This window comes from Elephantulus edwardii, unplaced genomic scaffold (assembly GCF_000299155.1).
Source record: "Elephantulus edwardii isolate Elephantulus edwardi_28Jun2011 unplaced genomic scaffold, EleEdw1.0 scaffold00026, whole genome shotgun sequence".
Classification (NCBI taxonomy): Eukaryota; Metazoa; Chordata; class Mammalia; order Macroscelidea; family Macroscelididae; genus Elephantulus; species Elephantulus edwardii.
In genome coordinates, this window is record NW_006399776.1 from 21,600,608 (window position 1) to 21,614,976 (window position 14,369).

General features: G+C 37.2%; 1 protein-coding gene across 1 annotated transcript in view; it reads left to right on the top strand.

Moving 5' to 3' along the window:
- Window positions 1-14,369, top strand: part of LOC102852047 — a 60,503-nt gene that overhangs the window by 22,691 nt on the left and 23,443 nt on the right. Inside the window, exon 4 of the mRNA XM_006883298.1 lies at window positions 6,836-7,172. Coding sequence (XP_006883360.1) covers window positions 6,836-7,172 — 337 coding nt within the window. The remainder of the gene's footprint in view (window positions 1-6,835; window positions 7,173-14,369) is intronic.

Below are 14,369 nucleotides of genomic sequence, written 5' to 3' on the forward strand. Positions count from 1 at the left end.
CCCCCCCCCGCTCCTTTCTACCAGGGTTAAGTGTGGAGATGAAGGTGGAACAGAGTCCTCAAATCCTGACGCTACCAGAGGGAAGAAACGCTTCACTGACATGCAATTTTTCTATCTCCATAACTAGAATGCAGTGGTTTCAACAAAATCCCAGAGGCCAGCTCATGTCCCTGTTTTACGCAGCTTCAGGAACACAACAAAAAGGAAGACTGACATGCACAGTAAATACTAGGGAACGTTACAGTCATCTGTACATCCAGGACTCCAAGCCTGAGGACTTGGCTACATACTTCTGCGCCGTAGAAGCACAGTGCTCTTAAGCACCTGCAGCCCATACACAGAACCATAGCCGAGACCTAACCAGCCCCTAGTGTGGGAAGAGGGGCATGATATGATCTCCTAATCATACTATGATTTCTAAATTTCTACAACTCGACACCACAATACAAGCATACACATGGTTTACCTGGAGATCGCTGTGGGAATGGTGTTAGTAGGTAAACTATTTCTATTGATCAAGTGTTTAATATTTGAGTTTATGTTTCTGAATGAAGGACATGGTCAATTAAATAGAAAATCATGTTTACTTGCACTGTAAGAAGGTATCAACTTTGCCTGCATTTTTCTTTCTTCATCTTTCTATAACTTGTATTGATTGATTACAGACAGCTCCCTGACATAGCTCTGAGAATCTCCTTCTAATTCATATAAGTGAGAAAGAAAATTAGCAGGGGGAGGGAAAGTCCATTTAAACCTCAAAACTCATTTTCATCAATGGGAACCACTTATAGCTAACCCTCCAGCAGATTTTCAGAGTGTAGGAGACTGTCAATCTTTCTCCCTTGGACCCACTGGTAGATTAGAGGCTGTTGGGAGGTGCCACCTTTGGGTTAGGCAACTCCCTCAGATTACAATGCCAGACCTCCAATATTAGAATAAAAAATGGGCAGAGCTTTCCATTCACTTCTGTGTTGTGAAAGCACTGTTTCCCCTGCACCTGAAATCTGCCCTCAGACGGATGGCTATAAATCTCCAAGTCAAACAACACAGGAATGTTGGCACACTGTTGCTTTTAACACGGTATTGATAAATGTACACTAGATGATGGCTTCAAAAAAATTGAAATTCTGAGAAACCGTCAGTCTAGTAACTATCTCGTTCTTAAGTGAACCAGTCTTAATTTGAGTCCCAGATCAGGCATTCAGTAAATCAGCGTTCGGAGCCTAGTGGCAGAGTCCCTAGGGGGCTGTGCTGCTAACCCAAAGGTAGCATCTCTCTGGATCTTCAAATCCATCTGTTGTTCCAAGGGAGAAAGGCCATCCATCTCCTCTCCTGAGATTTAGACCCTCTGAAAAGCCTTTGGAGAGTCAAATGTGAGTCATTCAAATATGGCAGCAATGAATATGTGGGTTTTGGTTTGGTTTTTTGTCATGGAGGTTTTAAAATTATTTTTTATTTGTTCTGTTGCTGTGTTTTCTTTAATGAAGCAAAATTCTAGTTAAAAATGCCAAACCCAACCCACTGTCACTGAGTTTATTCCAACTGCCATCCTTCTCCAGTACTGCAACTACTAAGTATGAACTGACACTCTTTTGGTTGGCAGTAATCATACAACGCACTGTAAAACAAGAGATCCTAATTTGTAACCTCAATTATCATCCTCTGTCTTAAAATGAACTTTTAAAAAAATTTTCTACTTCCTTATCTACAAAATTAGAATACATTGTTTTCAAGAACAAATTCTTTCATTTTCCCTCACCCCGCCCCCACAAAACTGTACAACCTCATGATTAATTCCCCTTCTCCCCACCCATCCTCAACCCTCTGCTTCCAACCTCTCCCACCCCTCTTGGATCCTCATACTCTTTCTACAATAATGGTTTTATACAATATTTATCCTTGTGGGACTGAGTTAGTTCACTCAGCATAATGTTCTCCAGTCCCTCCCAAGTTAAGTAATAATTTACAAAATCATTGCTCCTGTAAGCTGCATAGTATTCCATTGTGTGAATATACCATAATTTCTCAATCTCTTTGTTTGTGGTTGGACATTATTCACCATTGCAAGAACATGGAAACACCCCAATTGGCCAACCAAAACAAACATTTTAATGAACAAATGAGTATTGTTATTGTAAAGAAATGAAAGGAACAAACTTTCATGTCCCACAATTCCTGGTTATACTGAGTCTTTATTAGGAATTAAAATACTTATTTAAACACATGTACTGATTCTGTTGAACCTAATAGAATAAGAATTTGGCTCTGCTCTTACACTGGACCCCATTCTACCTCCCAGCCAAATCAATTCCCTGTAGAAAGGCAGTTGTGTTACCCAATTTAACTGATTTTTACATGGACCTGTTATAAAACCGAACAAGACTAATGTTCTGGCTCTGAATGGTAATTATTTCCCAAGGACAAAAGTTCCTCTGAAACTTTTCATAGTCTATTATGGGTTGTGATAGCCACTCTTGGCAATATACAAGATGGTCCCTGGTGGAGAACTGAGCATTAAAAAAATAATAATAATAATTTTTTGTTCTCTAAAGGCTTAAATCACTTGAAATCTTTCCACCTCCAGAAAGGAGCATATAGCTTATCAGTTTATGGGCAACTAAAATATCATTAGTTTTTACAATAGTCATCACTCTCAGTAAAAACAAACAAACAAACAACCTCAAATGACAGAAAGAATGAAAAAAGATTTTATTTCATTCTAAATGTTTTATGACATGATTTTGAATTACTTTACTGACACTCGTTCTTCACTGTGAGAGTCCCTTCCTGTTCCATCATTCGTAGTATTGCAGAAAATGAAGAACCCAGTCAGTCATCCAGAAAATGCCAGGCACCTCTGATAGAGCTCTAAGGCAACTGAGGTGCAATTTCTCAATTACTCACCTTATAGGATTCTTGTTGTCTCCTATTGTGTCCTCTTGTTGTCTCCTACTGCTATCCCAGTCCAGGCCTTCAATTTCTCCTGAGGTTTATCTTAGAAGAAAGCATAAGGGTCCACTGCTATTCTTAACTAGAACAAAACATCCTTCCCTCTGAAGAAATAACTAGCTGGGAAAGAAGACTCAGTCATGCATTACTGTTCTGTGTCAATGAGAGAAGTACTTCATGGGGAGGTGATATCTTTGAAAGATTACTTTCTAGCCATTATTTGTTCACAGTTGAGAATCACACATACTCATTTTCAAGTTACAGCAAAGTTGTAGCTATAAATTATAAAGTATAACCGTAAGCAACAATCAACCAAATAGTTTGCTAAAGAAAAATTGCCTCATTTCATTCACCAACCAAATCTTTTCCTGTGTGGAGATCAAATGTCACACATATTTAGAAAGTCTGCTTGTGTTTGAGCTTAAATTCATACACTGTGTATCAAGCGTTTAATTTTACCTAAATAATGCATCTCCACTTGATTACATGTATGTGTGTGTGTTTTATAACCCAGCAGTCCCGACGCACCTGGAAAAAAATTAGTCTTCTTCAGCTCTACTGCCTGGCTTCTTAAGATATGCATATAGTGTAGTTGCCATTCCTTATACAAATGAAAAAATTTCCTATGCTTAGGCACTAAATTAAAACTATAATAAACTTTTCCTTAGCACTCTTAGCTTTAACTTGCCTGTGTGATTTTTAAATTGCTGGTACTTTTATCTGGAACACTCCTTCTGCCATGCTCTGCCAATCAATCTCATTTCTTAAAAGCAAACTACAGAGCTTTGCCTTTGAATGACCTGTCCTAGTTCCATACTGCTACCTTCCTCTGCAGAACTAATGGGCCACTGTAGTGTTTTTCCTTTTACCACATGTCTGCTAGTTTGTCATGCTATGATGGCTTTCCTATTGTATAGTCACTTGTGCATGATAAGTAGGTTTTACAGTAGTTTCCAGACTAAGACAGACTAGGAAGCAGGTTCGACACTCACTTCTGATATAATGAAAGCCCCCAAAATGACAGCAGAACATAATCTAATAGAGAGACAGAGGTTCTCATGTTAGTATGCTGTAGAAATACAACTCGGGAAGAGCTGACTCCTCAACATAAAATCTACCTTAATGACATGAAAAAAGTAAAGCTTTCAGCCAATAAAGGATCTTAATTTGCTAATGTGGCACAACTGAAATTGAGGAGAAAGAGCTGTGAACAGCCATTAAAAATTGGTAGGGGAATATACAAAGTAATTGGAAATTGTCAAAAGTGAAATGGAACTCTTGAAGATTGATACCCTAGGGATTAGTGAACTGAAATGCACTGGTTTGGGCCATTTTGAACAGACAATCATGTGATCTACTATGCCAAGAATGACAAACTGAAGAGAAATGGTGTCACATTCATCATCAAAAAGAACATTTAAGCTCTATCCTAAATTATAACACTGTCAGTGATAGAATAATATCCATATGCATATAAGACCTTCTGCTAATATGGCCATTATTCAAAACTACAAGCCAGTCACTAAAGTAAAAAATGAAGAAACAGAATTTCTACCAACTTCTGAAGTCTGACATTGATCAAACATGCAATCAGGATGTATTATTAATGACGGAAGATTAGAAACAGTGAAGCATTGGTAGTAAAAACACATAAGCTTGATGACTAAAACTAGTCAAACAATCATATGTTAGAATTTTATATGTCTTCTTCCCTGAAAATATCATTTTAAAATGCAGATAAAGGGTGACCATACATATGCATAGAGTGCACCTGACAGAGAGCATAGAGAAGAGAGTCTGAAACTTTCTCTAGGAGGTGAAGCTAAGGTAAAAGGAAGAAATGATGATGTGAGAGAGCTGAACAAAATTTTCTAAAATAGAAGGAAGATGATAAAGGAAGAAAACAAAACAAATGAGTTTTAAAAGCAGCTAGAGAAGACAAAACAAATCCCAAGAGATAATCTGGTTTACAGAATATATCTTATGCAGAGGTTAAATTTTCTGTTGATTCATGTACTTAAAAGAAACACTCAAGATTTAATATTTATTTCATTTTGAGCTGCTATAGTTAGGTGATGTTGAGTTGACTACACCTCCTAGAGACCCCTATAAACACAGCTCTGAACCTTGCCCCCATCCCGCGCCCTTCACAAGGTCTCCTCCAAGCTTGAGGCCGTTGTTACAGTCACTGTGTCAATCCGTTTTACTGAAGGTCTTCCTCTCCTTCTCTGACCCTCCACCTTTCCAGCTAACGTCTTTTTCTAAGGACTGGCCCCTCCTCACAGCACACCTGAAGATTGGGTACCTGGTGGATTCAAACAGTTGATCTTTCAGTTAGCAAGTAAGCACTTAATCATTTCATGAAACAGTTTCATTATCAGTTAAGAATGCAAAACATTACTTCTCATGGCAGTATATACATCAGATATTGTTTAATTTTGTGTTTTCCTTGTCTTTGTTCAAACTAAATTTCATGGTAATTTTTTGGAAATTTATCCTTTTGCAAATGGTAGTTATCTCACTGAATTAAAATTAAAGTACAACTTCTTTTTCTTACTTCTTCCATCTTATTAAACTATGGAGTAATATGTTACACATAGACAAGTAAAGCAAAACAAATACTCTGCCTTCTTGAAACCTTTTAGTAGATTTCCAGCTTCTGGTCTTATACTATGTTTTGTTGCTGTTGTCCTTGAGTTGGAATCAGCCCAAGTAGACCCACTAGTGGGTTTTTAGGAACAGTTAATCACACAGGAGGAGACTGACCATACTTCTCCCAGCAGCAGGCAGATTTGAGGCTGTGAGCCTTCAGGATTGCAGTGCAGCTTCTTACCACTAAGCCACCAGAGACTCTGAAAAGTTTATTTTCTTCCCCTCATTTGAGAACACAGAAAAGATGAAATAATCCCATTCAAATACCAAGAAATACTACCGCTCACAGAGTGGTTTTATGAATCAATTAAATTTTGTTTTGTGTATTTGCACTTTTAAAAGAAGCACTCCAAATTCAATTCTTATTTTCTTTCACATGTCACTTATCTAACCAGTGAAAATTTGGACACATCTGAAGACTATGTTAGAATACAGTTACATTAATGGCAAAGCTACCAAACTTTTTCTGTTTGCCATTTGCAATAGTTGTATTAAATGGACACATATTTTACGTTCTCCAATGAGTAACAAAATTTATCTAGTGGGTTTCCTGTGTGTGACAGGTGTTCTAATTAATTTAAAATAACTCTACATTTTCAGCTATTTTATACTGTTGCAATAAATATATTTAAATGTAATGGTCTCTGAAAACTTTACTTATTTTACAAGCTCTCATTCTTTTTTTTTTAAAGGGAAGCAATTATACATTCACCTTTAAGGAAAGCATTTTTCAGAAATGTTATACATTTGTACTAAAGAGGGCAGTGCTTCCTTTCAGAAAGAGAAGTTCTCTCTCTCTCTCATACACACACACACACACACACACACACACACACACACACACACACACTTTTTGTTTTAAATAGAAAGGCTTATGGAAGGAAATGAATGAAGTGTAGGAAGTTGAGGCTAGTTACACACCTGCCTGGGGCATAAGAGAATACAATAAAGGTCTGAAGAGGAAGAATGCACATACTCTTGGGAGTATTATTGTTGATTCTCTGCCTTCATACAGCCTGTGAGTTGTGGATGGAAAATTTGAAAATACTAACAAAGCTTCAAGATACACTACTAGCCTGGGAGATGAAATAATGAGAGGCTTTTTGGTTTGCTTTGCTTTGTTTCTTTGTCTCTAGTGGGTTTCCCTTGAGAATTTAAGAATAACATTTAAAATCTATTCTTTTATTTTCACACAGGTATCAACAGTCAATCAAAGGAGAAAGATGACCAGCAGGTTAAGCAAAATCCTCCAATCTTGAAGATTCAGGAAGGAGACATGTCCATTTTGAGCTGTGATTACAATAATAATTTGTTTGATTACTTTTTATGGTACAAACAATACCCTACTAAAGGCCCCACATTACTGATAACTGTCCGTTCATTTACGGGTAATGATGAAGAAGGAAGATTCACAGTCTTCCTCAACAAAACTGCCAAACACCTCTCTCTGCACATCGCATCTTCCCAGCCTGGAGACTCAGCCACCTACTTCTGTGCAGCAAGTGCACAGTGCTCTGCAGGCACCTGCAGCCTGTACCCAAACCTGCAGCTGGAGTCCAAACCAACCCATGGTTTGGGGTCAGTGACTGGCAGCCCTTATACTTGCTTCCATTTACACACAGCAGTATTTGAGGGTGTGCTTTAAAGTAAGTGAGGCCAAGTTGATTAATGGAAAGCTGATACACAGCAACCTCCACAGATGAATGAGGAAGGTTCTCTGAGCTTTAGAGTGTCAAAGTGTCTAATCCAAGGAGTCTAACTCCTTTGGACTTAGAGCAAGAAGTTGTTTATTTAGCAAAGCAAACCCCCACCAGATCCTAAAAGTGAAGATACTGCTTTTTCCTGTAGTTTCAGAAAGAAGTAACGTACAGGATGCTATTCCCCAGAGTGTTGACTGTTCTCTCCACCCTCTGACTTCTGCAAAATCACAATTAGAAGATGGAAAAATACAAGAAAAATGAAGAGAGGTGAGGGAAAAGGAAGAGCAAATGAAGAAAAATTAGTAATAATAAATGTAACAATTACTAAATATACTGAACATTTATGATACAATTCATTTTACATATGTTATATTATCTAATCTGCCCAATAACTCTCTTGACACAGATATTAAAATAACCCATATTTATGAAGATAAAATTGACTGATGGATTGTGCAATTTGCAGTGGGCCACTAGTTTATTGACTATGAAAAATATGGTTCATGCTTCAAGTACCTGACCATGGCAATCATGTTTTTGTCCCATCAAAGATGTTGCTGTCTTCCTGCAGAAACAACTGATTAGACATATATATATATATTAGAAAAGTTTTCAATTTTTCTCCTTTTTGCTCATGTTTATCTATGCATGCCCAGAGGGGAATCTCACTATACCTGACATTCTATTAAAATGTGAAACTATAGTTTTATTTGTATATATCTCATAGAGGAGCTCTGGTGGTATAGTCTATAGCAAGTTGTGCTGTTAACCCAATGTTGTGTGTATCCAGTGGTTTGAAATCATCAATGGCTCCTTAGGAGAGAGACTTCAGGATTTATAGTCACAGAAATCCACTGGAGCATTCTTTATTGTAAGAACACACTTATTCAAAGTGAGCTTGAGTTTTTAGTTTATTGTGCTTTCAAGGATCCCTAGAAGCACCGTGGTCAAATGCTGGCTGTTAAAGTTAACAGAAAGTGAAGAAGACTTGTAGTACTTACTGAAGAAGAGAAAAGATTACAGCCTTCCATACAAGCCACACCTCAACAACAAGATAACCAAAAAATCCTAAACATTGTCCAGCTCTGATGCATAGCAAGTAATTGCAAAGACTATGATGTTAGATGGATCTTAGCTGAGAGCAGAGAATACCAGAACAATGTCTATCTGTGTTTGATTGACTATGCAAAGGCATTTGACTGTGTGGATCATAACAAACTATGGCTGACTGGGAGAAGAACGGGAATCCCAGAACACTTGATCGTTCTAATGCAAAACCTATACTTGGACTAGGAGGCAGTCATCAGAACAGAGCAAGGGAACACTGCATGGTTCAAAACTGGGAAGGGCGTACGCCAGGGATGCATCCTATCTCCATACTTTTTCAACCTATATGCAGAACAGATTATCCGGGAGGCTGGGCTCTATGAGGAGAAATGTGGGGTCAAGACATTGTCAACATTATGATAGATGGAGAAAAGACTGAAGTTGTCAGTGATTACATTTTGCTTGAATCCACAATCAACACACATATACAGCAGCCACAAACAAACAAACAAACAAAAAGTGTTGCCTTAGGCGAATCTGTTGTACTAAGGTGCACCTGAGCAAAGCCAAGATCCATCTAACATCAGCTACAATATCTCTAGTACCACGACCCCTTCTAAACCCAGTCTGGACTTCTGGTAGTTCTCTGTTGATGTGCTGTTCCAGTCGTTTTTGGATAATCTTCAGTAAAATCTTGCTTGCATGTGAAATCAGTGAGATTGTTCTGTAGTTTCCACACTCTGTTGGGTCACCTTTCTTTGGGATAAGAACAAATAACAATCTCTTCCAGTTAGTTGGCCAAGTGGTTGTTCTCCAGATTTCTTGGCACAACTTGGTGAGCATGTCCAGGGCAGCATCTGTTAACTGAAATATGTCAATCGGTACACCATCTATTCCTGGAGCCTTATTTTTTGCCATTTCCTTCAAAGCAGCCTGAACTTTTTCTTTCATCACCATAGGCTCTTGCTCATATGTTGTTTCATGAAATTCTTCTGTGTCTTCCAATTCTTTTTGATACAGTGACTCAGTATATTCCTTCCATCTTCTTTTAATACTTCCTGGATCATTTAACATTCTGCTGAAAGCATCCTTGATTATAGAAAACCTATAATCCTAGCAGTATAGAGAGGTAAAATTAAATGTTATGACAAATGCATATAGCAGACTGGGATGGGACTCAAGTTCCCAACATTTGTATTTTGAAATGTCCATTGTTGAAATCTGGAAGCCTTAAATCTTTAGCTTATGATTTCATGTGTGGAGAAACATCAAGGGTTGACAGGGACAATATTTAGATGCTTAACTTAAGAAATAAATAAGAACATTTTGGGAAATTAGATACAGTTATTTGGGACGGCTTTATATATCCTCTGTTCCTTGAGTGTTTGAACAATGTTCACTTAATAAGGCATCTGCATTCAGTGCTTGGCATATTGACATGATTAAACTTTCTATAGTTTCTATAGAAACTTATTACAAAGTATATGACAAAGAATGTGCTGGTCAAATACCTGAAATTCATTACATTTCAAAACGGTTGATTTTAGAAGTTTCAGGGACTTCAGGAACTGGCTTCCTCATAAACATGCCCTAGTAATCTAGTGCTGCCAAAACAGAAATACAAATGTATGACTTCAACAGAAGTTTCTTTTATCACACATTAGAAATCTGAACTTTTAAATTCAGGGTGCTGGCTCTTGGGAAAGTCTTTGTCTTTCTGTTGGTTCTGGAGGGAGGACTTTGTCTCTTCAGTTTCTGTGATCTGGTTGCTTGAAACTCTCCACCTGGCTTAGCATTTATCTTTCTCCATCATTGCTTGTGTAATCTCTTATGTTTTGTGGGAGAATAATTTAAAACAATGTACACTAATCCTGCCTTATCAACATAACAAAGACAACACTTTCTCAAGTGGCATTATAACCACAGGCATGAAATAAGGATTGACAACAGATATTTTGATGGACAAAATTCAAGCCATGACATGGCTTATAGATATTTAAATGTGAAGGAAAAAGCATCTCTCATTCTCTAACATCTCAGGAGAGGCTTAGGGATGTGAAGGAAATTTATGAGCTTAATTCTACTTAGTTTGCTGATTGAGGTGGTATTACTGATATTAAACCAGTTATTGTTGCCACATACCATAAAGTTGACCATAATTTATAGGAAATCTATGAAGGGACTTAAAACTACAATTCATTATCCTGTAGCAAAGAGAGATAATCCTGAATGTACCAAAGAAATGAGACACCAAATGTCATGAACTAGATGTCAACAAAGTAGAAAAAAATAAGGAAGCAAGGGAGAAAATAGTTTGATGAGTAACATCATCTGCAGGTTTATCCATCGAAGATTTACTAAATCAGGACAAAATTAAATTTAGTCTATTAAAAAAGCTTATTATTGACACCAGTTAAAAAGATACGCTGCAGGAGAAGGATGGGCAATCTCCTCCCATTCGATTATTGCCTCTGGAAACTCACTGGCGGGTTACCTATGGGTTGCTTCTGACACAACGGTACAACACAACACAACACCAAAAGAAATAGAATAGTAACAAAAAATATTAGCAATTTTTATCCTGAGAAAGTTTCTTGTGCATCAGGGCATTGCAGTGAGAATATGACATTAATTCAATTATTACACAAATAAAATTTTTTAAAAAGATATGTTTGTTTGTTCCTACCAGAGATCAATGTATATTTGGCCAAGAAAGTTTCAGAAGTTCAGATGAATAATTCTAGTAGTCGCTCTGAGCTACCTCTGCACTGTTTCTAATTTAAACATAATAATAAAGTAAGAAAAGCAGTTTCTCACCTGGATTTTTTCTAAGACTGAGCCTGGAGTTACCCACTCATAGTAACACATCATTCATTATCTGGGTCTCTTTTAGCACCAGTTGAAGAAGAATTGATATCTTTGGATTGTGGTGAATGAGAAGAATACTTAATATCCCAGAGAAAATCAAAAGAACAAGAAAATTTTCTTGGACAAAGTGCAACCACAGTGCTCCTTAGAGGTAAGAATGGTGAAATTTCATTTCATATACTGCGGTCATGGCGTCAGGGGGGACCAGTCCTTGGAAAGATAACATAGTGGAAAAGGTGAAGGGTTAGAGAAAGAGAGGAAGACTTTTATCAAGATGGATTGACACAGTGGCTATAACAGTGGGCTCGAGCATATTAGACATGGTGAGAGTGGCTCAGGATAGGGCAAGTTTCCATTCTCTTGTTTGTAGGGTTCTTATGAGTTGTCAACTTGATGGCACCTACCAACAACAAACACCAATTCTTTCATACTCGTTTTGTAAGTTCCTCAAATCACATCCTTTTGTATATTTACTCTTTACTCAACAACCTAAAGGACAAATTTATAAGGACAAATTTTCTCAAAATTCTGAAGTTAGCAGCAACACTGCTTACCTCAGAATAGACAAATGGCTTTACCAGTACACTGAAAAATGAAACTTCTCTATTAAACAAACTTTTGCTTACTCGTGTATAGCATATTTAGCAAATTATCCATGGAGAATGTGCTGTATATCTTTATTTTAATCTAGAAGCCTCAAATTCTTACTTAGACACTCATGCTTATGGTAGATCTAAATCTTAATAAAAATTACTGTAAAATAGAAATTTGAAACACAAGCTATGCAGTATAAGTACAAGAAATGCAAAATTTATGACATTATAAATGTCCTGGTTGTGAAAGAAAATACTTTGAAGAAGCAAATACTACTGTTTTTTCTAAAGACAGGAGAGGTTACTAAGCTAGTAGGCTTGGCAACTCTCGATCTGTACACAAGAGGGCAGTACATCATTTCCACTTACTGGACTAACTAGTGCTTAACCTCATTTTAGTAGGTTATTGGTCAGAGCAGAACTCATCTGCTATTGGTCCACAATCAGGCTTTGAAAAAAAAAAAACAAGAATACAGTGAGTATAGATCCATTGATGATCCTAATGGCAGGAGGAATGGAAAAATCTTGGGGAACTTGGTTCATGATCCTATGTTTCCAGCTGAATCGTAAGTCCAGGGTCTTCTGGAAGAATTCACCATATGTCTAAGGAAGGAGAAGAGAGTTGTGATTCTTCTCACATTTCCTACAGATATGGTAGAATTAAACTATAAATTCTGAAAATGACTCATTGACACTTCTTTACTGTCTTCTTTATAGTGGCGAATGGACAAGAGGATGTGATACAGAATCCTTCAATCCTTAATGTGTGGGAGAGAGAGACAGCTGTGCTCAACTGCAGTTACAAGGATGGGGCTTCGAATTATTTCCTTTGGTACAAGAAAGAATTGGGGAAAGGCTTTAGTCTCCTGATAGACATTCGTTCAAACATGGACAGTAAGCAAGAGAGAAGATGCAAAGTATTGTTGAACAAAAAAGCTAAATATGTCTCCCTGCATATCTCAGAAACTCAGCTGGAAGATTCAGCCTTGTATCTCTGTGTGGCAAGCACACAGACATCTCTAGGCACCTGCAGCCTGTACCTAAACCTGCACCTAAAGCTCCAGAAGCATTCTTGATCTTTGATTTGACTTGGAGTTCAAACACTTTGCCAGAATGTGCTTTGTTCATTGAAGTGAAACTTGAGATCTAGTAATTGTTTTAAAATAATTCAAGGTAAGTTAGCATTTACTCCAATATATTCTAGGGAGGTAGTGCTGCTTTAAATACCTATGTAAGACAGTATTTGGGGGAGCGCCCCAATTAAAACAAGCTTAGAAGCAGGAGTGGCATCCATTTCTGAAATAGCTTGCCTCCGGAAACTCTACGAACTTGGAGAAACAATGAACGTTATACAAGTGTTCAGGTCTTTCATCCATAGGGTCTCTATGAGTCATCTATGACTCGATGGCACTCAACAACAACAACAACTGGTTTAAAAGAAAACCTAAAAGAAATAGTCAAATTTCTATATACACACTATTTGCCCAAACTAGCACAATCTAAGGCAGAAAATTTACAGATCTATCATAAAAGAAAAAAATTATGTCATTTAAAAATAATACCACCCCAAAAGGTATGACCCAGATAGCTATACTTGTAAATTCTATCAAACTTCCACAGAAAACCTGCCACCAACCCTACTCAGACTATTCCTGAACATAGAAAAGGATGACGTACCCTTGAATTTAATCTATAAAGCAAGCTTAATACTTATCCCAAAACAAAGCAACTCAAAATACTTTTGAAAATAGATATATATTTTCAGCCAAAATCCTAGTTAATAGAAACCAACAACTTATTGATGATATTAATATATTATGGTCTAGTTGCACAAGGATTCAACATTAGAGAAACAATCAATTACCACAAGAGTAAATATATATTGATGAGTGAAGAGAAATGTGATATACAATAAAGGAAGGTAGGCATAGAGTGACCAAAAAAAAAGCACTGAAAGAAGCAAGCATAAGAGTCAAAGACAATAAAGATCAATACTATTTTAAACATAATCTTGTAATAATATTAATAATCTAGGGAGATACATAGCAAACTCTGGTGGCCTAGTGGCAAGAAGCTACACTCTAATCCCTAAGGCTTGTGGTTCGAATACACTAGCTGCTCCACAGAAGAAGATTAAGCAATCTCCTCCCATGTAATTAACTGCCTCTGAAAATCCACTTGAAGGGTCAGCTATTGGTTGGTTCTGACTTGATACTACTCAACAACAGTAACAGCAACAACAACAGCAACATAATTATTAGGTGCCAGTAAGTCAGAAACTACTCATAGCTCTCTAGTGGGTTTTCAGAGACCATAAACCACACAGGAAGAGATTGCTGTTCTTTCTCCTACAGATCAGCTGGAAGATTCAAACCAAGTTCCTTTGAATTGGCAATGTTAACTTCTTACCACTAGGCTATCAGAGCTATAATATATATGGGGTTTTTATGTAGAGGATGTTTCTGCATATGTGGGCTGTAGATAAATCTATGAATATAGTAGATGATGCACATTGAAGACAAAGCTATGAAAACTTTTTGACTTAGCATCTTAAGAAAAT